Source organism: Limanda limanda, chromosome 13 (assembly GCF_963576545.1).
Source record: "Limanda limanda chromosome 13, fLimLim1.1, whole genome shotgun sequence".
NCBI lineage: Eukaryota > Metazoa > Chordata > Actinopteri > Pleuronectiformes > Pleuronectidae > Limanda > Limanda limanda.
In genome coordinates this window covers 9,151,871-9,175,554 of record NC_083648.1, presented here as the reverse complement: position 1 = coordinate 9,175,554, position 23,684 = coordinate 9,151,871, and the positions used below count along the sequence as shown (strand labels likewise).

At 41.2% G+C, this 23,684-nt stretch overlaps 1 protein-coding gene across 1 annotated transcript; it reads right to left on the bottom strand.

Annotated features, from left to right (window-relative positions):
* Positions 1-5,660: 5,660 nt before the first annotated feature.
* Positions 5,661-22,164, bottom strand: adcyap1r1a (adenylate cyclase activating polypeptide 1a (pituitary) receptor type I). Its single transcript, XM_061084569.1, has 13 exons — positions 22,119-22,164; positions 18,584-18,680; positions 13,262-13,372; positions 13,053-13,153; positions 12,859-12,956; positions 11,855-11,987; positions 10,726-10,879; positions 10,287-10,347; positions 9,574-9,643; positions 9,357-9,448; positions 6,715-6,844; positions 6,222-6,263; positions 5,661-5,864 (listed from the first exon to the last, which is right to left on the bottom strand). Exons 1-13 carry the CDS (start codon positions 22,158-22,160, stop codon positions 5,661-5,663), a joined length of 1,335 nt encoding a protein of 444 aa, XP_060940552.1. The 5' UTR covers positions 22,161-22,164.
* Between the last annotated feature and the right edge of the window lie 1,520 nt (positions 22,165-23,684).

Sequence of the window (23,684 nt, the reverse complement as noted above, 5' to 3'; positions counted from 1 at the left end):
TGTTTAATTGTTACAGTAGCAGTTACGTTATCTTTGTGGAGAATGAAAGGATGTGTCTGACTTCTTTTTACTAATATTTGAATAGATTTTTGTGCAGCTGCATGAGAGAAATCTCCCATCACAAAGATTCAGAGGAACTTCAGCAGGTGTATTTAAGTGTGAAGCTGCAGTTTGTTGGTACATTGTGTCTTAAAACATTTCTTATTCGTAGGAGTTGTCTGCTTTGCTGAGCCATCTTTGAAGAGTGTATGTGAACATTTATGGCATTGTCGTTTTTTAATAATATGTTTTCATTTGTGTTTGTTGCACTAGAGGTGAGTGGTACGGTGGTACAGTGGTTAGCACCGCTGTCTCCCAGCAAGAACGTGCAGAGTTTGAGCCTGCTAGAGAGACGGGACCTTTCTGTGCGGAGCCTCCGGGTCCTCCAGGCTCCTCCCACAGTCCGATGACATACAGAGCCTTTCCACTGATGCAACGACAGCATCTTATCTTGTTTTTTAAAGTTCACGATTTACTGCACATTTGTGTTGCCCAGAGTTGAGAATATCTTTCTTATAATTGAAGTTCTATCAACACAGGTTGGACTTTTTAACAGTGTTTATTTGGTATGAGAAATAGCAAAAGTTGTAGCATCTGTGTGTTAATTTTTTTTAAATTCCTACTTTGAACATTGAGATTTATTCAAACAGTCTTTTGTGAATGGAGCGAGATTCCTGCCGTGATATTGTAAACACTTTCAAGGACTCATGGGACATTTTGGAAAATACACCTATACGGACCTTGACGAATTGATTATTGCTAACATTGCAATAGGAAGCTACAGCAGCACGTAAGCTTAGCTTGTCAAAAAGGTCTAAATTATACTTCACAGGAAAAACTGCTGTAGCCTCAAATTTACCATAAATACTTGAGTGGTATTTTTCTTCTCATACACTTAGAAAGAAACCAAGTATGTGTACTTTCTCTAAAATCCATAACCAAATTTACTATGTCAAAACCAAATACACTTGTGATTGGTCTTAATGTGTATTTAGAGTGTGCCACTAATTATATGGTGTTGTATTGAGTACTGTCAAGATACATGTATAAAGGTTAGGGTAGTTTAGATGGAATCACCGGAAAACCCATTCAAGTTTGTTTTATAGGGAATGCACCATTGTAATGGCTGATATTGACCTTATTAAGATTTAAAACAAAATTCAAAAATGTATACATAGTTTTATGGTTTCTTGTTGAACACATGATCTTTACCAAAAGTTTAGTTTAACAGTAAGTTTTTACTTTTTAGCAACAACAACAAAATATCATTGCTCTCAGAGTTCAGATTGCTGCTTCCTTAGATTTTTTTGTTCGTTAACTATGAAAATTGCACTGTTGTGTAACTTTAAGCACTTTGACTGTCGTCAGTGCACAATATGTTTTTATATTGCACTTTATTTTACATTAAACACTTTGTCTTTGTCATTGTGCTTCTCGTGGAGCTGGTGAAAGTCGGCGCACTGAAATAAATGATGAATTTCATTTCACAAACGATAACTGCTCTGTTGTTTTGAGTCTCATCCACTTGGTTTTCAGAGGGTGAAGTTGGACTGAGGGAGAAAATGATCAGAGGTTATCATAACAAATGATAATATTGATTTTTGAATTTGAATACACAATGAAAGGATGAAAAAATGAAAAGAGAGCAGCTATTTAACATTTGACCGTCTATATCAATAGGTCCCCAAATATTTCACAGAGGGTGATTCCCTCTTCTGATAAAAAGTTAAGATTAAAACTATAATGGAAAAATGAAATATAATCCTCACAAGGTACAACTAACCACAGACAGATTTATTTTGCAGTCAAATATACACAAACTGGGACATGAATGTCTGACACCTAAACACATGTTTACACACAACAAAAGTTGGATGAAATTTTATATTTTCGTTCACATTTAAGTTAGCCTACTTATATCCATGTGAATACTTGCCATTACGTACACATGCATACAGAATACAATCCAACTTTTAAACATACTCAGACGCACACCCGCACCCGCACTCAGACACACACACACACACACACACACACACACACACACACACACACACAGTCATACACACACAGGCTCTGAAAACTGGTACATAAACATCTACAAAAACACGGTCACAAACATTACAGGTCATCAAGAGGTTCACCTGTGTGCCAAAAATATACATATACAGTGTATCGTAGATATGATCAAGAAAAGACATCATTTGTACACTATGGCAAATTCATAGCAGGCGACATTTAAGAGCAGCAGAGCAACGACGGTACATTCAAAAATTCATTTGCAGTCAAAACAACTTGCACTCAAACTCAGCACTGAATAAAACTGGCTCAATGGGCACAAAGTAACACAGGGATGATACCCCATAGAGATTTATTACATTTGAATCAAATGTTGGGGAAATAGGCTCATTAGTGTTTTTGCTGAGATTTACATAAAAAGATTAAAATCACAAAGGCGAATCAACATGTAATAATTTCAGTTCACTCAAAAATGTCTTAATGTTTTTGTGGCTGAACATTGGCAGGAATATTAAAATGGGTTTTCCTGTGTGGTATTTTTACGGTAAGTTGAGTGGGAAATTCCCCTGGGCTTGTATCTTGGACATCTATCATTTCATCCATCATACTCTGTATTGTTGATCCATGAAAAGGAAATGTTGTTATTAATATTGTACAGTTGGGAAGTGCTGACAAATTCGGAATAGGAAAATAGGAACTCCCAGTTTCCAGCCCTTGTGCTGAGCTAAGCTAAAAAGCAGTACACACAGCATCAACCTTCTCATGTTACTCTCAGCAAAAGATTAAAGCGCATAATTCCCCGAAAAGGTCAAACCAAGGAAATGCGTCAACAGATTTTTCTTAGACATATATAAAGCATAATGTTTAAATAATAATAAATAATGACAGAGTCTGCTTTAGCCACAATGGAGCAAAAAGTGGATTTTGCTGTTGTGCTCAGAAATTCTGCCAATTCTTCAAAGTTAGCTCCCCACAATTCATAGGTGCTTTGTTTTCAAAGAGCATAAACTGAACTGTGTGGATCTGAGACGAGGGAGCTACAACCAAAAATCTCTAACTCTTTATCCTCCAAAGTCGCACACTGGGCTTAATCAGATTCCAATTTACATTGATGGCTTATTTGCTGATTAGTGCAGAAAAAAAATAAACAAATATGTCATGTGACGGATGTTCACAATGAGTCACAAACGCATCTTCAAGCCTCACTCTACACCGGCTCCCTCCAAAATCCAAGGTTCAAAAAGCAAAATCAGTGCTGGTCAAAACCTTCCCCTCCGCATTAAACGGACAAAGTAACACTCCAACGCTGTGCTGCCACCTTGTGGTTAATAAATATACAGCACTGACATGGTCAAGTCTGGAGTTTTCTCCTCTTGATTTTTTTCTCGGACAGTAACAGCTTTGAGACATGGTCGTTTCCATCTGAGCCGGTTCGGACTCAGAGTGACGGCTGGTGATACAACACGTAAGCAGCAGCAGAGTGTTTGGTCCAGAAGCCGCGGAGAAGAGGCCTTCGACTGACGCATTGCTCCCATCATGCGGATGTTTCTATCTTTCGACAGGTTGTATTAATATTACATCTCTCCTATCATCCTCTGCAGCTTTGGACGGCAATTTACTGTGAGTGTTGTTGTTTTTTCTTTAAAGTCAGAATGGCACAACATGTACACGTGTGGCACTTTGACCGGGAGAGTCAACTTGGATCCGTGTAATGAAATTGCACGAGTCTTAAGAGTTATTACACAGTGAGAAGCGTGTGCACTGTACATTGAGATCTGTACATCAGATGGCACTGGTCGATGGGAAATAAATATACATCCTTACAATATCACCGATTCATTGTTTAAAGTCGATACATTCGTTTAATCCACTCAAATGACAGTACAAAAAAAATCCCCAAATAAATAACGTGAATAAATATGGTGAAAAATTCCCTCTGTACAAATGATTTTTTCCCCTTAATCCTAACAAATGCTTTGCCCACCCGGACAGGTATTGTTTGTCGAGACTGAAAAAAGAGAAAATGAGCAAAACGCAGCGATTGTCAAGAGCTGTCACATTAAAGCATTTTGTGATGACTGCGTGTTTTTCTCCACGATGAAGCTGTAGAAATCGTTTTACTAACAAACGAGCAAAATACAATCCACCGATAACCCCCCACACCCCCCCCATCCCCCTGTACATTCTTTCCAGCAGATGAGCGTTGCACTGTAAATAAAAGCGATGGCTGTTTTTTGTGACTAACTAGGCACTTTGGAACATGAGTGTGGGAGATGGGTTCATCTCAGAAGTCAAAAATGAAGAGCGGTTTAAATATGGCACGATGGGTTGAAGGAATCCTGACATCGCAAAGAGCATGTTGAGGGTTTGATTATCACCGGCTACAATAAAATACTGTACAGAAAAAACTCATGGCACTATGAGAAGCTTCGGAGAAAAGCATCCACGAAATGGCACATGTACTATTTATCTTTCACAGTCTGCATTAAAACACGTTTGACAAGTGTGCGAAAGAGAAAAAACAACTGGAGGAAACTACTCAGTGTATTTTTCCTTTTTAAATACTTTTTTAAAATCCCTTCATGTACTTTTAAATCCTCTACAGCAATGGTTCCAACCTTTTTTGTGTCTGAGTCCATTCACTGTCCCTCATCAAGCAAATAAGGAATTTAGCTTCACAGCTTGTTTATATTCTACAAGAAAAGAATCAAACATAATCGTTTTATGGAGCAGAAAATATGTTCTTCCTTAATTTAATTCAGCTCCGGGGCTGGGAAACACTGTTCTTCATTTATTTTGGCACTATATTCCTACAGAGACTGTTCAATAGGATTTAGGAGATGTGATGAAGTCTACAGATCTGGGCTCCAGCTCCTTTTGTTTGTTTTTAAAAGGTCGTTGCAACACTGTGTTATGCAAAGAGAACGAAATGAGACACTGAACGTAACTATTTACAAAGTCCATGAGTTGTTGTTTGTTTTGTTTTCAAATATATCTTTTGACATAGTCTGTACTTATGGCTGATTGTAGAAAAATGTTCAGATTCAAGATGAAACATTTAAACTATGAGCATTTGTACAAGCAAGGCGAACATTTGGTTGATATTTCCCTTTTGACTGTTGTGAGATCAGATCCAGTCTGGTGACCACTTTGAGTCACATGTATTTTACACGGCCAAATATGACCCCAAAATTTCTTGTAAAATTTTTGATCTGTTTCACAACTTGTTTGTTTCTATCCGCACAAACTCTGCGTTTGTATTATTTGTAAATAAAACAGTGAATTGGGCAGAAGTGAACATTTTCACATTGGCAGAAAGGGAACTCTTAATATCTCCTAATGTTTTAATTCATAGAGAAGAATTTGTGTGTAAAAAATATTAAGTGCATCCTTAATCATGAAAGTTTGCCACCTACAGGATTATAAATATTTAAATAAATACAATTTGAAGTGTGGAAGCCAGCAAAGCACCTCCAATGAATCTCCAGTAAATGCTTTCAGAAATAGAAGAGGTGTGTGGGGCCACTTTGGTCTGGTCTGGTTGCTCTGGACGTGCGTTAGTGGGACGGCACCTTGAAGTCGACTCCGGGCCAATCAGACGCTCAGGTCGGCAGGCTGATGTTGGCGTTCTCTGCCAGCGGGCTGGACATGCGGATCTGGGAGCTGCTCTTGCTGAGGATGGACAGCTGAGTGCCGCCGTTCACCCCACTGCTGGCCAGCGAGGGGTGCCGCTGCTGCTTCAGGTCCACAGCAAAGTACCGGTTCACGGTCCAGCTGCGCCATTTCCTCTTGATCTCCGACTGCACCTTCAGGGAGAAACTTCACAAGGTCATTTTTAATATACTTTAGGCTGCACCGGCTCCATGAAAAGGTACAGTACACCGCTCTAACAGGTAAGGTATTAGACGTTTGGATATCCGATAAGAGATATGACATGTAGATATTAAAAGCAGCAACAGTTGTTTTATAGAAAAAAGCTGTAACTGTTCAAAATACTATTTAAATGTTATTATCTACTTTTAGTGTTTTCATAAAAGTTTTTATTCCCAAATCCTGACCCTTACACTCGTGTATTCATCAAAAGTAATAGAGTAAAAGAGCATTTATGATATCAGTCTATATGAAAATCAAATGTGATAATATAAGATAGGACAAAATCTTACTTCTCCGTTGAGGAAACAGTAGAGAACAGCGACCACAAAGCCCTGAGGGGAGAGAGGAGGGAAAGAAATTAGAGCAAAAGCAGCTGGAAATATGTTTTCACCTTTCAAAATAAATGCAACCCTTTTAGGAAATATTATAATAATTATAATAAGTGTTAAAGACATGTCTACCAAATTGTAAATGTCTTCTGTGAAAGAAAATGGAGAAGTCTTGTCCTCGATATATATATTTCTAAAATGTATTCTTTGTGTGGGCAGAATGTTATTCATACACATTCATTGCTCCCAGTGAAAACTTTCAATCGTTATTCTAATGTGTATTTTTGGTTGATTGCTGTGGATCGTGAGACGAAGGTTTGATCATCATCATCCGTCTCCTTAAGAGCCTCTTTGTATCCCGAGCACTCGGACGGTTCATCATCACGACTTCTCATCCGTCACCTGGAGTTTCTCTGGGACTGAATGCGGACGTGTGAGTCTCTGCCTCTCGTACCTGGAAGGATCCGAGTCCCAGTTCGAACACCAGCCGCTCCCGCTTACTGACGTCCTCAGGTGAGAAGGCGAAGACGGTGTAGTGGATACCAAAGAGAGGGATGAGCAGGAGGGTGGAGCGAGCCAGACGCCTGTGCACACACAAACACACACACACACACACACAGATTGTAAATCAAAGTGGTTCTTATGTGAACATGTTTCACTGCTGCTGGTCATCTGGATGTGATGCAAGAACAGAGCCACTGATGAAATGTCATGATGAAAGTCTTTCTGTCCATTGATGTGACCTGGTTCTCTTATAAACAGATTCCAATTTAGTCCAAACACACATTTGATTGAATAAAAGGAACTGTTGGTTTTTATTTTATTTTTCTTATTGTCAAAGAATCCCACAAAAATCAATAAAACTTGATTCTTCCAACACGTACTGTCTGTGTAGACATGTCGTCCATCTTTATTCACTGTCTGTGGTTTAAAGTTTAAGGGAATTGTTGGTTTTCATCTTTTAATGGGATTTGTTGAAAATAATAATGGGATTTCTTTAAAAAACAGAGTAAAAGCATTATTGTTGACTTGCAATTGATCCCCGAAGTCACACAGATGGACAGAAACACACAATGGACACACAACAGATGATACCTTAATAATGGAACAACACACAATTGTGCAACACAGTGGTTTTCACAGTGCAGTTCTATGACGCTCAGGGGCTCTTCATTTTCTAATTTTTCATTAAGTTGACATGGTAACGTTGTAGTGTTGGAATCTGGAGGCGAAAAGCTAGGACAGCCGCTTGTGAGAACGTAAATGTCCGAGCAAGCTACTCCGCATATTGATGACATTTCAAACACGCTAAAGACGCAAAGCTAAGAAACAAAAAAAGGATACAAACATGTCAGGAAGAGGAGTCAGACATGCAGAAGACAGAGACTTCAACTTGGAAAGACAATAAGATTAGAGAGCGTTTGACGATAAGGGTCGACGTCAGAGTCGAAGAAATTTGTGGTGAGATATATTATACATGATGTCCTGCCTCGTGCATGCAGACGGTCTTCGCTTGAACGGTCCAGATATTTTCCAGTTGTTGTGAACACGTCGGACAGAGACCATCCTCTATGTGGAAAGGATATATTAAGGATATCATTTCCAGAGATCATGTCTGAAAACAGCTATAGTGTAATTGTATCTCCAGTTGTCGTGTCACGATCCAATCTTATGAGATGATTCTCTTTGGTTTGAGGTCAGACTCTGGGTAAGAACTGGTGTTAGGCACGTGGTTGTGATGGTGAAGGTTAAAAGGTCAATGAGGGTCCTCACAGGGACAGAAGTACAAACATGCACACATGTGTACTGTATGTGAGAAAGAGTACACATATGGGAGTCCAGACCGTCGGAGTAAAACTCGAAGAACTCCTGGAGTGAAACACACACACATGCGGTCGGCAACGACAGACACACAAACACGCATGTCTGAGGACGAACACACACACACACACAAACACACTTACAGCGTGATGGTGGATAACTCTGACATCCTGCACGAATGCTGAACAGCCTGTGTGGGCTCACTGAAGCATTTCTGAGCACAGCTGCTACACAGCACAAAGACAACACAACAACACAACAAAGACAGTGTCTTTAGGGACACAGACACACAGTCTCACACAACACACACACACACACACACGTCTTCACACTTGGTCACGCACGTACAGGTCTGAGCAACAGATGAGAATGACATTATCTGCAGGGCCTCAGCAGACACGATCCAGTGGGAGCAGCAGAGATGTCTGGCTACAGAACAACTCCATAATGAGGCAGCAGCTTCCTGCCAACAGGTAGTGAAACAGATCTGCTGTGGAAAGTGTCTGAGAGGACGATTCAGAGATTTACTGAAACGTTTTAAATGAGACTGTTACAGCTCCTTCCCACTCCGTTTGTTACTTCATGGCTCGTGTCTGAACAGAGCTCCACTGCTTTTAAAGAACACTTCCAGTATTTAAAGTGTGAGTCAAGAAGAAGTCCAGGCTTTCCTCTGGTGTCTCATTGAAGGAAACATGTGACTGTTTTCTTCTTATTGACAACAAATCCACTGTAAAAAATCTCAAACTATATAGTTCATCGGTCCATCTCTCCCAAAACTAACATATCTTTTCTAAATAGTGACAGAGCAGAGGTGAAGCCAAATCACCCGGTCTGCCCCCTAGTGGCTGACTGCAGTATAACTCATAAACATAGACATGAAGCAAACCAAGAGTTACAAAGTACAAATTAACAAATTTAATTCCTTCTGCCATACATATATATATATATAAAGTGTCTTCTTTAGATATATAGAAAATACTTGTTAGTAATTATTGGTTTTTCGTATTAGATGTTTTATTATTGTTGTATTGTTGCATTGTTTTGGTCTTATCGTGGGATTTGTTGAGAATAAAAAATACAGAACATTACAAGACTTATATTTAAGTTAAGGTGAATAACATTTATTTTACAATTGTTTCTATCATACACATTCTATTAATATGAATCTATCGTTATATGCAGGCACACACACACACACACACACAGACACGCACACTCACAGTTTTGTCATTTCTGAAGACAAACATCACACGTGTTAGTGACTTGGTGACTTACAGGTAAATGCTTGATTCATTTCCTCCGATATCAGGCGACTGCAGCTTCTGCACCAGGATGATGATGATTCCGACGAAGAGGACGAAATTGATCTGAGGAACACACAGGAACAAACCAGTCATCACCTAATTTCCAGTTAGACAAAAAAATAAACCCGACCATGTGTAGAAATGAAAACACAAGAATGTGTGAATGAACAAATCAGTATGTGTTGTACCATTATCGAGGCCACCACAGGTCCCTTGATCACCCACCAGAGGGCAGTGTTCTCATTAGTATCCCAGCATCTGGAGGAGCAGCAAAGTGTAAATCAATAATCATCCAGAATGCTCCACTTCACTTTCTCTCCACACGTGGTGATACACAACGCAAAACAGAGCATCAATCAAGTGGCCATTTGCAGAGTGACAGAGGGAAGGGTCACAGGAGAGGGGGGGAGAGAGAGGGGGAGAGAGAGGGGAGGGGGGGATTTAAAATGGAAGCAAAGATGACAAGTTGGAAATTAAAATGTTGAATCTATTTTTAAAATCTGACTATAACTTATTTCTTACACTTATTTACGTGAATATATATTGTTTACAGGAGATGGTTAAATACAGAGGTGGAATAAAAGGTATGGAAATCAATAAGAGCTTGCTAAATGAATTATATGCCAGATTTTAAGATTTTTAAACAATGTAAATAAAAGTATCTGCGGCAACAATGATGACAAAAGTTATTTCTCTCAACGGTATATAAGTGTTTCCCTAAAATACTGCAAAGCTCCTCTGCTTTGATCTGGGTGTTTGATTTTGAAAGTGGATTATTGTCCATTTGCAATTCATCTATTTGTCTATTTTGCGTAAATAACCTGAGGCAGGGAAGTAAGTAGTATTACTAAGTTGTTCTTATTCTCCAGGGGAATCTCAGGAAGTGAAGGTCGGGACGTACCCAGTGTCGTGGAAGTGGAGCCTCAGAACTGCCCAGACAGTCACACAAATAGTGGGAGTCCCTGTGATAATAAAAACACAGAATACATATATGTCATCAATACATATAAGTACTGCTAATATCATATCAAGCCGACATAGAGTGAAATAACACTAATTGTCTGGTCATTCAAACGTCGCATCTGTCATCTGAAAAATAATTATTACAGCATCCACTACACGGAATTAATTGTTTTCATCCTGCATTAGCAAACACATACAGTTTAGAGAATGAATATCCTGAAATAATAAATCCCATGGAATTCTCCTTTTCTCTGCCTGTTCTACTGTATATCTAAAAATCATGTCTAAACAATCCAATTGAGTCAAAGACGGGAGCAAGAATATGAGATTTTCCAAGTTGAAAACCACTTTTCATCGCTAGTCACACGCAGACTCACCCCAGCCTACGATGGTGTACCAGTAGAAGTATCGTCTCTCGGGGAAGAAGGTCTCCACCAGCAGGGTGAAGAGATACAGACCTTCAATGAACAGCCAGAAGTAGTTGGACATGACACAGTAATGGAAGAAAACCATCACCGCTTTACACGCCACCTGCACAGAGAAGCCCAGGTGTAAACAGAGATTACCGTCATATGGTAATATGACGGTAATCCGGTTCCCTCCAAACACTTTTCTATGAGCGACGATTAGAAGTGCCTCTAATATTTCACAGCCTGCAGGAAAAGACCCACCTGTGTCAGGTGGACTGTAATCTAATGAGATCATGCTAATGAAGAGAGTCCATACTCTGAGTGGGGGGGGTCAACCAATTACAGCGCTGATGTGATTTCCAGTTATACTATGTCATGATAGTGACCTGTGATTGCCATGGCGACCGCGGTAAAGAGGAGGGTTTAAAAAAAAAAGGCCAAACGAGCCATTGATATGTTAATGGACCTCTGGTAGAAGATTTCCACCGGCCTTGCAGAAGCCATTAGAGTAGCTAATTAACTTTATTTATCATGGCTGCCGAACAACAGTGAGCAACGTGTCGCTACCAGACAAAGGCTATAAGAGCCTGTTCTGCATGTGTAATCAGGGAGCATTAGTCATCTAATTGTGTGTTTACTGTTCCTAGCATTTGCGTGTGATTGAAGCTCCATCAGAAGGTGGAACATCCGAGACGCAGTGGCTGGTTTCTCAGTCTTGTTTTGCTTCTCGAGCAGATCAGGCCTAATTGTTTATTTTACTCTCTACATTTCAATGAATCTCTATATCGACGTTCTCTGGAAACAGTCGACTTATAATCGAGTCCAACATCCTATACAGATTCCAAACCTGCCAGGGATTATTTTGTCCGAGTAGGGATCACTCAGATTAATAAAGGCCTCATTTTTCAATTATCTGCATCAAATCTAAATTAATGAAATAATTAGCCCGTGGAATTACAAAGACATTCATTAACAACCAAACCAGCGGTCATGGCTGTTTTCTTCCCTCCGGATGACGACCACAGATAGTGTTTGTTTTATAGAGCCTGTAAATGGCCGTGCAGTACATTCGTGTGAATGAGCTGCTGTCACTGACCGTCTGGACGAAGCAGTGGTCGCTGTCTTCCTGAGCGTACAGCACTCCGTCCTTGATGAAGACGGAGATGGCTCTCAGGATGAAGGACACAAACAGATTCATGTGGATGAAGTTCCTGGTGCAGTGGAGCTTCCTGCAGAGGAGAGAGGAGAAATAAATCAAATCTCCTCTTGTTATTCACACACCTGTTTAAAAATGCACAGACAGATACAGATAAAGTGAATAATTAACAGGATTTTAATTATAACTTGCACCTTTTGAACCTTTGGCTGTTTTGACTAGAATTTCATTACCTTGCTCACTGGTTCATGTCATCGTCATTATACTGTTTGCTTTAGCTCAGCATGTGTTTTTAGATTAAAATGACTCAGAAAGTCTGATTTAGCTCGTCAGTAAAGTGCTTTAATGTTACAGGACAGTTTTAATTGAATACCTGGTTCAGATAGTTTAGTTTTTGCCCTTTTAGACAACAACACGTGTACAAAACCAACCTGTCGATAAAGCTAGGACAGGCTTGCAATTAACCTTTACATTTTTCTATTACATTTCTGATTTTCTTTTCTGTTTATTCTCGTAATTGTTTGGTTCAGGAAATATGAGAAAAAATCCACTAATAACTCCCTGACATTTTCTACAAAACAATTTTGTTTGAAAAGAATGAAACAGTCCAGAGCTGAAGAACCTCCAGGTTTCTATCACACACTTCGGATAATTTCAGCAAATCCTCACAACTGAGAAGCTGCAATTTGGGAATATTTGGCATTTCTACTTAAAAAAACCATCATCTTCTGTTCATTGACCAATGAGGATAAAACAACTATTTAATCCAAAGAAACACAAAAATACAGCTACACATAAACCGAACCTACAAAATACACAAATAATAAAAAAGAATAATCTGTTAAATTTTCCTGTTCTCATTTCCAAATGGGGGAACAATAATTTGATCTTGGATATATTCAAATAAAGATGCTTAAATGAAAACACGTGATGATGATGCTCACCTGAATCTGCAGAGGATAACCATGGCTGTCGTCAGGGAAACCAGCGATGTGCTGTAGCCGACTGTGTACAGGGCCTTGACTGACGCGTAGTACATGTCCTGAGGTCACACAGAGAGGTTTAGAGTGAGTGTGTGTGTGTGTGTGTGTGTGTGTGTGTGTGTGTGTGTGTGTGTGTGTGTGTGTGTGTGACGTACAGGTTTGGTGGTGTTGTCGTAGAAGAAGCAGACGTCCACGTAGTGAGGGAAAGGTTCGGACCAGCCGTACTCGGTGCAGTTCCGACTGACCCTCCCCATTTCTGCACAGAAGAAAACTCTCTCTCAACTCAACAGAAACCCAGTGAGCTGATGAAAGAGGTGGAAAGTGACACGACAGGCCACAGGTAAGCTGTCCGGGTTCCACTCACCGTCCTCGGGGCCCATGAAGTCATGGAAGAGCTCGGGACAGTTGACCACCACGACTTCACCGAGGTTGGCCCCCTGCCAGCAGGTCAGGTTGTCCCACAGCCAGGGACACTCTGAGGACGAGAGGAAGAGGAACAAATGAGTTCAGCGGTGTAACTGTGTCCCCTTCTAAATCCAAACCTTTTAATTAACACTTTTTTATATCACTATTATTCTAAATCATTATTATCATATACCTTGTATGATATTTCCTATTTTTTTGCTTTTATTTTAAGCACATTGAGTTCACACTGCTCTCACACTGCACATCACGTGTGCTGTTATTACACTAAACAAATGACATTGACACTAATTAAATTGAACTGAACTGAAATGAATTGAATTTCAGGGTTAATTGAATCGGAGATAACAGCATTTCATTTCCAAAGATATCGAACATTTTCACGAAACCCACACGGAGGAAGCTGCCTGGAGATCGTTGGGCTCCTCTCCACTTATCTCAGTCGGATCAGTTCGAGGGAGACATGTGTGATGCTGTTCAGTTTCTCTTTCTTCTCGTGTGTGAGATGTATGTTTCAGGTCTGCAAAGTTAAAAAGCCAAAAGCTCCTGAAACACCTCGTCAGACATCCGGCCAATCTCAATTTATCCATGAGCTCATACCCACACAACTTTATCAAGATGTAATTTAATGCAAAACTATTGCACCTTTCCTCCCACGTCTCCGCGTTGAACAGGCCATGAGACTGAATGATGCAAACGTGTTGTAACTCTCCTTCATTTATCAGCTGATCCACACCAACGTTACAGAAAGAGCAACATATGACATTAAGTAGAACGCACAACTCGAAAGCCGAGGGAAGCTACACCTGATTCTTATAGTAAACAAATACAAAAGAAAAAGGAACGAGGTCTATTAACCTAAATTATTTTATCTGTCATAAAACACAGTTGGAGAAACTGAAAAAAATAAATAAATTCTGGATGAATACCCAGGCCCCATCCCTGCAAGTTTGGTGAAATCAGTTTGGTAGTTGTTGTTTTTTTTTGCCAAATCCTGCAAATAATAAAGGAATAAACAAATAAACTGTATGGACATAATATTAGAAAGTATGTCTCTCAGTATAATGGAATAGAAACAACTGAAAAGTGTAACCACAACTTTCACAAAGGTTAGATTGGTAGTTTTAAATGGATCCAACAAACTGTGAACTGAACGTTTGGGTTTCAAATGACTTCAATGTTTAGATGTCATCGGTTTTTTGTGAAACTTCTGATACAATCCACTCGTCGAATTTCCCAAACTGGCTGAATTCTACTCAACCCAGTTCAATCCATTTTTTTTTGGTTTTGTTTTGATCTGGTTCCATTCATCTGCCTCCGTCATTACCTGACTCACGCTCACGAAAAATCTCACATCTCTTATTTCCAGCGCCGTTATATCACAGCTTTGATTTCTCTGTCTATCTCGTTCTGCTTCCACGTCCTTTATCTTCAGCACCTCCTCCCTCCCTCCCTCCCTCCCTTCCTCCCTCCCTCCCTCCCTCCCTCCCTCCCTCCCTCCCTCCCTCCCTCCCTCCCTCCCTCCCTCCTCCTCTCACCAGCTCTCTAGGTTTAACCACGTTGTTGATGCTCGGGCGGTTTTATAGCGCTGCAGTGGCAGGTCACATTCGGTCTGTGTGTGTGTTTTCACTCGCATGCATTTTGAGTGTGTTTGTGAAATGTGTCTCTGGACATGCAGTTGTGTACGCGGGTGTGTTTTTCAGACCTTCCTCTATTCTGCCCGGCTCTCTAATCTGTTTTGGTTCTGTCTGGTGAGCCGGACACGAAGCCAATTACCTTTTAAAGGGCAAATCGGAGCCAAATGAGCCGCACTGAGCTACGGAGGTAACCGGCTTAATAAAGCACTCTGTCTGCATCACTGGCTGCCGCACACAGGATCCCACAGCGGGTTGAATCTCCACTGAGCTGCAAAGCCACAGAATCATAACTACACATGTAGTGCACATGCACGGAAACAGAGATCCTGGAGATGGACATAGATTCTTAAGCTGATCTGATCAAACGGACTGAATGAGATTTGGGTTTTGTAACCGAGTCACGAAGTGCAACTGTAACAGAATACTGAGCAGAAATTCAGAGGTGATTCAGATGCCACAAAAGAATTCCTTCATGATTTTTAACACTATGCTCTTGTTATAATCTGAATCTGGTTCTTTTAAATCATTTAACCAATCGTTAAAGAAGATAATGAAAGCAGCAAAAATTAAGCAAGGACGCGGATAATGATCACCTTCATCACCAAGTAATGAGCCATATATTTTCCTTTTTAATTGATTGGTCATTTTGTCAATAAAATGTCAGAAAATAGGGAAAACTGTCAAATGACGCAAAAGTGATATCATCAAAATGTCAGTCAGTCTAAGATATCTAAAGATGTTGAACAATCTAAGAAATGTAATTCATAGTGATCACAAAACCCTGAAAATGTCAGTACATTGGAAAAGCGAAATCAGAGAATGTTTTGTGTTTTCACCTGAAAACCTAATTACCAGTTTATTTCCTGTCAACTGACTCAACTGTGGCTCTACGGGAGACGTTTGTGTCTTTTCAAATTTATTCTCTTTCAGATTAGGATGAAGATGGTTCAGTTCTGCAATTCATTTTGTAACAACAATTCATTTTTGCAGTTTCTAAATCCACTTGGCTGGTGATTAAAGCAACCGACAGCAAATCATTATGGAGCAATTTCACATGAGCTGCAGACCAATCTGAGGCTGGAGCACCGCAATTAAAAATAAAATAACAGATCAATCATGAAAAATGAGTTTAGAATTGGACCTGGGTAAATCAACATGGAAAATGGGTCCAAACCAGCTGAAAGAAGCCACCTCTCACTATTTGTTACCCTGTCCTCATTTCTCTTTTTTCTTTCTCAACGTTTTCCGGAGGCCTGAAGTCGGATTTCTGCAAAGCAGGCGTTTTTATCTCCTCATCAACGATTTGCTGTCAGCAGAAACACTGGCTGGTTCCTCTTGAAGGAGAGGGGGGGGGGGGGGGTGTGTCAGCGAGTGGAGGCAGTGTGACGATACAGTCTGAAAATGGACATCTCAACACAACACGAACAAGCTGCCCATGTTTCAGGGGAATAAAGGAATAAAATGGATTTTCAACTTGAATCCAATCCGAAACGAGTCTTTTAAATACATGATGCACTCACTGGAACCCACCACAGAGCAGAACGCTTGGATACAAACCCACGCTAAGATCACATGCAGTTTGCAGAGAGACTTCAGGGCCGACCTTTAAGATCTGCTCATGATAAACGAGCTGAACTTACACCTCTTCTCTTTAAACGTGTTATCGCTCACACTGGCGGCTCGGTTTCTAACAAGCTAAGCACAGCCACAGTTTAAATGCACGATGCAGGTGCATTTGAAGTTGGCTTTTACCGGTGTAAATCACGGCAGCCGACACACGGGTCAATAGGGTTGTATTTAGTCTGTTTTAATTAATCAGGTGTATTTTTGTGCCACCTGAGAGAATGCTTTCCTGCAGTGCACGAGAATACTGAGTGTGCTCGGATGGGAGCAAGTGTTTCTTCAGCATATGCGTGTATATACCTTTAAGTCTGAGTGCTTCTCCCTTTAGAGCCCGATGAGACATATGCTTCTCGTCTCATTGTTTTCAAGACACGTGACTGATGAAATACATCGTAATCCGCTGAAATACTCGTGGGAAATGTGGTTATTATAGGAAATAATTTTTTTTAATCTGCAAATCAATTTAAATTTGCATTTCAGTCAATGGCTGATGATTCAAGACAGGGGAGAGATTTTGAAGCAGATGAAAATAACAATGAAGTAAATTCAGACCCTTAGGAGAGGTGTGTGTGTGTGTGTGTGTGTAAGTTTTGATTAGCTCAAATGATTTATGAAAAAGCCAAATGTTTATGTCTCCATCTCCTTCAGAGGCCGAGAAATTAAAGTTTTCATGCAGCATTGGAAACTCAGCTCTTTTAATTAATCGGGTGTATTTTTGTGCCACCTAAGAGAACGCTTTCCTGCAGTGCACAAGAATATCTGAGTGTGCTCGGATGGGAGCAAGTGTTTCTCCTACTCAACCCATTCAGACCAGATGCAGTTATATATGCGTGTATATACCTTTAAGTCTGAGTGCTTCTCCCTTTAGAGCCCGATGAGACATATGCTTCTCGTCTCACTGTTTTCAAGACACGTGACGGATGAAATACATCGTAATCCGCTGAAATACTCGCGGGAAATGTGATTCTTATAGAAAATGTAGTTTTTTTTAAATCTGCAAAACTATTTAAATTTGCATTTCAGACAATGGCTGATGATTCAACACAGGGGAGAGATTTTGAAGCAGATGAAAAAAACAATGAAGAAAATTCAGACCCTTAGGAGAGGTGTGTGTGTGTGTGTGTGTAAGTTTCGATTAGCTCAAATGATAAATGAAAAAGCCAAATGTTTATTTAATGTCTCCATCTCCTTCAGAGGCAGAGAAACTAAAGTTTTTACGCAGCATTGGCAACTCAGCTCTTAAGAAGACCATTTTCAAACAAAGCTTTGGTTTGAGAGTGTGTTTTTATTCCGGTGCTTTAATTCTTAATGGGTTTGAACAACGTGGGCGACGGATGAGAAAGTGGCAACTCGTGTTGGTCTGAAACGAGTGAAGACACCTGCGTCGTGCTCTGAGCTGCGGATGGAGAGACGGCCCCTCGATCTTTCATGTCTCATGCTTTTTCCTTCTGGTGGCTGTCAGAGCAGCCGTGAGTCACAGTGCAGTCTGGGAGATGCAGTCTGCTGCGCAACTGTTGAGCCGCAGGAGGGCTGCAGCAGTTGCTAATGAAAACCACAATCCATAGCCAGGGAAATAATTGCTTCCAGGGATCACATGACAACTTTCCTCTGTTCTTTTGGAGGAGAAACATGTGAAGGCGGCTCAGCGTGACATTACAGCCACACATTTGGTCTGTTCACTGTTTATCCCCGGATGATCGTCTGTGCTGCCAGGTGATGTATTTATAAACTGAACATGACATGAAGGAACATTCATCTTTCATCCCTGTGACCTTTTCAAAGCCTGATTGGATAAACTGAAAAAAATGCCAGATCGCTCGGCTAAAAAAAGCCTGTTTTCAATCGGTTGCTGGGAAGTTGCATGACGCTCTTGGGAGTTTTCAGAGCAACACAATATGTGAACAATTTGAACACACAGCAGCAGAGCAATGATGGTGGTGTCAGTCGCCCCCCCCCCCCGATTGTGCAAACAGAAGGACGCGAGAACAGAGACACACACTTACCCAACTCGATGTCTTCTCCGGGGTTGTGGAGTGCGATCCTCTCCATGCATTTCTCATGTTCACGCTTTATTAAACAGTGCTCGGACTCTGAGGCCACCTGGAGAAAACACACAAACACAAACCATGACACACAACGTACTGACACTGACACTCTGCCATCGGAAGTTGACGTGATAAGCTTCTTGGGGAATAGTATTGTTTGTTAAAATGATTCAAGTTATAATTGAAAACTTGTTCACTAACAGTTGATTCATTACACACCCAGATTCATTATGAATTATGTTCTGTTTCTGTCCACCCGGTGAATATAAATCAAATATATTTTAACTTTTAGCTCTAATTTGAGTTTCTACTAAACATAAAACTTCTCAATCTGTTTGTATAAATATTAGATTTATTCATTTATCCTACCCCCCCATCTTACCCCTATTTTTGATGACTATTACTGAACCTTGGGTTGTAAAAATGTAATCAATCAAATATAACATGTGGTCGACTATGAACAGATTCTGCATGTGAATATGCACAATGTGAGATTTTGGGGGGTTGGAAAAATGTTCTTCTTTCTGATTCCAGTTTGACCAATAATCACGTTTGAGCAGACTTTGGTTGCCTGTAGGTAAACAGTTCCATGTGGGGAACAAAAGAGTCTGAACTCATTGACAGAAATGTAGCGGTTAATAGGGATTAGCAAAAATTTCGTTTGGCCTTAAAAGACCAGACTTAGTTGGACTCTAATCAGTGAACAGTGAACAGAAGATAGAGTCTTGGCCTGGATATCTCCCGTCTACACTGGAAGCAGCGACATATTGGCTGCTGCTCTCAGAGGCTAATTCATCGTTAGATAACAGGCCAGAGGCTTCGAAATCGTTGCTATCATGCGTCAAAGATAAGTGGTCATGCATTTATTCTGCAAAATATTTAGTGGCCCCAGGATCTGTTGTGACTCGACCACTTGCTGGGTGATTTCTTCCTTTCTCTCTCTTCATTTCATGCTTATACTGTCCTATTAAAGGCAAACAGCCCCCAAAATTTATATTTATCTGGTTCTCTGACTCTTAATTCAACAAATTGTGCTTCGCCGGAGATTTGCCAGCTGATGACCACTTTTGAGTGATCAAATCCCTGAGGTTTTTTTCTTCTTCTTCAAAACCCCCAAATTTGCAACACACGTCAAATTCTGCTTCACCTTGATATTTGAAGTGGTATCTGTGTCGGTGGTGCAGTCAGAGAAACTCTCTTCCCCGAGGTAGTAGAGTTAACAAACATCTCTCAACTTCTCCGTAACTCTCATTCTCGCTCTCTCATGGCCAATCTCTGTTTTGCATCCCCAGCTTCCCTGCACCCTCCTTCCTCGCTCCCACTATGAAATGATGGGTGCTATATATCCCGGCCCTCTGAGTCATGCCTGACTCTTCACTCCATCTCTCCGAGCCCTAATATGAATTCACTTCAGGCCTCGCCGCCTTGATAAGATAGAGCATCAGCCGACTGTGAAGATGTCCTAAGATTCACTTCCTCTCTCCGTCGTGCTGCACGTGGAGGGAATTCTTAAGCGCTGCTCAGAGCGTTGTGCAGAATCATCGGATTCCGCAGACACTTCCTGCTTCACCAAACAAAAACAACAAGAAATCAAACACCACTTTTTTTCCTCCTTGTTGTTGGCGTTTGATATTATTTAATGAAACCGACACTGGCGTTGTTAGAAAGAAAGACTCTTTGTACCCGCACCAAACGTCCATGTTGCTAAGCAGCAGGTAACCAGCGAAGAGCCAGCTCCTATCCGAGGCAAAGCTTCCAAGAAATGAAAAATAATTGGATGCAGATGACTAAATGACGAATACCAGTTTGGCATGAGTGCAGACAGGCCTGTGAGATGACAATATGAAATATGTCTCTCATTAATTGACTTCTATGGAATCCTGGAGAGAAATGTGTGCATGTTATGGAGCTATTTTTATTTCACTGTAACTGGAAACCGTTTTACTATTCTATTATACTATGATTATTAACTCTGATCTACACACACACACACACACACACACACACACACACACACACACACACACACACACACACACACACACACACACACACACACACACACACACACACACACACACACACATTGTAAGGTGACCTCGAGATGCTGTAGTTCACTCTGATGGGAGAAAAGGAGGAAATCATGTGACTGTCGAGACATCAACACACTTGACTCCTCTTTCTCCTCCTCTCCTCTCCTCTCCTCTCCTCTCCTCTCCTCTCCTCTCCTCTCCTCTCCTCTCCTCTCCTCTCCTCTCCTCTCCTCTCCTCTCCTCTCAATCTTACTCTCCTCTTATTCTCCTCTTATTCTCCTCCTTTCTCTTCCTCTCCTCTTCCTCTCCTCTAACGCTCCACCTTCCTCTTCCTCTTCTCTTCCTCTCCTCCTTCCTCTCCTCTTCCTCTCTCTTTTCCTCTTCCTCCTACTCTTCCTCTCCTCTCCCTCTGCCTCTCCCTCTACTCTCCCAAACAGATGTCTGTCCAGATAAGCTGCCCATTTTGAAGCCGCAGAATTTCCCTCCCCCAGGGTATTTTCAAGGGCCAGATAACTGAGTGGCTCCCACTGCACTGTGCAGCACAGATAATAAAACTCCCATTTGACGTTGCAGACCACTGGCCCTGGTTACAGACCCATTTGACACACGACAAGTGCATCACAACAGACGCATCTGCCACATCAGCCGCTGAAGGTCAGCGTGCGACTGCCTGGCGCAAAGACGTCAGCCGGAGGAACAGTTCACATATGTTCGGGAACAATGTTAAATTAGAGGTTAGAAAAGACATTTGTGACCGCACACGGACACACGGGGAATTCATCTCAGTCTCCCTGGCAACCGTCGTCAACTCTGACTATTACTGCTTCTACCGGTCATGACGAAAGCATGAAGAAATGAGCGCCACAATGAAAGTCAGAGAGTGAATACCAGGAGGTCAGATTCACATAACGTCACATGTATTTTTTTACATGTGTGTCTTCACCAAGGAAACTGCTGCCGAGCCGCATCCGTGTGTTGAATATAATCCCTCCCACACATCTCGCACATCTCCTCCATTCTGCGGTTCATTTCAACGCCGCCGCTAAAATGGAAGTGAGCAGATGGATCTCCAGGTCAGTGGGGCCATCTGTTATTGTTCTATAACATCCGGCCAGTCGCCCTAAACACAGAGCTGATCCAGGAGCTGTGAACGTATGCTGATGTGCTGAGGCGGCATATGGTGATCGCCATCCTTCCAGCGCCCGTCACAGGCACAGAGTGTTCGAATGAAAATAGACCAAAGGAAGAGCGGAGAGAGAGGAAGAGAGAGGAGAGGAGGCCGGTGAAGTGATGGAGACATGCAAACACACTCACAGGCTTATGTATGGATATATGCATTCCTGTGCGCACACACACACACACACACACACACACACACACACACACACACACACACACACAAACACACACACACACACACACACATGGGCACGGTGGATGCATGCACACATAAAACTCACCAAGGGCAGCAGAAAGATTGCAGTCAGCAGGTAGCCTCTCATTTGTCTCCCGTGACAGACTTGTATCCAAAAGACTCTATGATATGTCTGTGTGTGTCTCTGTGTGTGTGTTTGTGTGTGTGTTGTGTTTGTGTGAGTTCACAGGGATGCACTGAAATTGCTCCCCTCAGTGTCACCGCACTTCAGCATCAAGGGCTCTGAAATACAACACACACACAGAAAGAAAGTCTGTAAGAGAACAAACAGCAACACAACAGCAGGTAGAGTGCGACGTGGCTCTGCAAGGGCCAGATTAATACAGTTCACTTTTCAAACACTGAGTATTGTGAATGCTTCTGTGTTTTTTAGATGCTCTTCTGATCCCAGTATTGACGTCATAACCGGTAGCTCTCTGATTTCTCACGGCAGAGTTTAGATATTGAGTCACTGGCTTTCGGGGGATTGATTCCAGATCAAAACATTTGTTTTTACACCGAATTGAGCTCAGTGGGTTTATTGTGGGAAACACCAGAGTCTCACAGCATCGGTGCAGGCTGGAAAACCACAGGAACTAATGGGCTGTGAATCGAGTCTGTGGTTAGTTTGTTTCACCAGAAAAAGTAAAATGAAACTCTTCACACATGCAGCCTCATTAAAGTCATTGTACTGGATATTGTGAAATAGTGTTTATGTTTTTTTGTAGAAATTAAATCGTGCCACAGTGTGTGTGTGTGTGTATATATATGTATTTATATCCCCGTAATATATAAATCAAATCCTCATTCATCATTTTCAGAATATTTTATATAATATATAATATATTAATATATAATATGGCTGTGTTTTGTTTGTTTTTATGTTATTTTATGTGTTTTTACTTTTACTAGATAAATAACAAATATTATTACTAATATTACTATCATTATTATTATTATTGACAAGGGGGGGTTAGTTGATAAATGAAGGAAAGGGGGAGGGATATACAATTGAAAGAATATTCAAAATAAAGTAAGTAAACAATTCAAGTAAACAAGTCAAATCCTGAGACAATAAAATGTACCGGGGGTCGGACTTAAAAACAACTCCCTACCCTCACCCCCCCGCCTTCATGTCTTACTCATCAGCACAGCTTCCTGAAAACACAATGATTCACTGCAAACCCAGAGCACACACTGGAGAGAACCAGCAGACACACACACACGCACACACACACACACACACACACACACACACTCAGCTAATTCATGCACACACACTGACAAATTCCGCTCTGGGTCCCTTCCCTCCAGTACCGAATCCAATTACCTCTAAAGCATCTCTCGGATGCTTTATCAAGTGATAGGACAGACCGAGCTCAGAGGAGAAGCCCTGAGAAACACAGGGGGAGAACAACACGTGTGCAGGCAGGGCTGAAACCAAAGTGTCTGGAAGAAACAGAGAGACCGACACATGCAGAGACAGACATGGGGTCTGTTGGTCTGTTTCCTTTTGTCTCTTTAACCCAACATATCACAGCAGCCATGTTGCTGGAGGCTGAGCATGATGTAAAAAAAGAAAAACAGCCCTTGGAATTACAGTAATAAGGAT

Coding starts and splice junctions, on each gene's coding strand:
- adcyap1r1a (XM_061084569.1), bottom strand. CDS start 22,160: ATGAGAGGCTACCTGCTGACTGCAATCTTTCTGCTGCCCTTG. Junction 18,681..22,118: donor CAATCTTTCTGCTGCCCTTG/GTGAGTTTTATG, acceptor TGTTTTCTCCAG/GTGGCCTCAGAGTCCGAGCA. Junction 10,348..10,725: donor GTACACCATCGTAGGCTGGG/GTGAGTCTGCGT, acceptor TTATTATCACAG/GGACTCCCACTATTTGTGTG.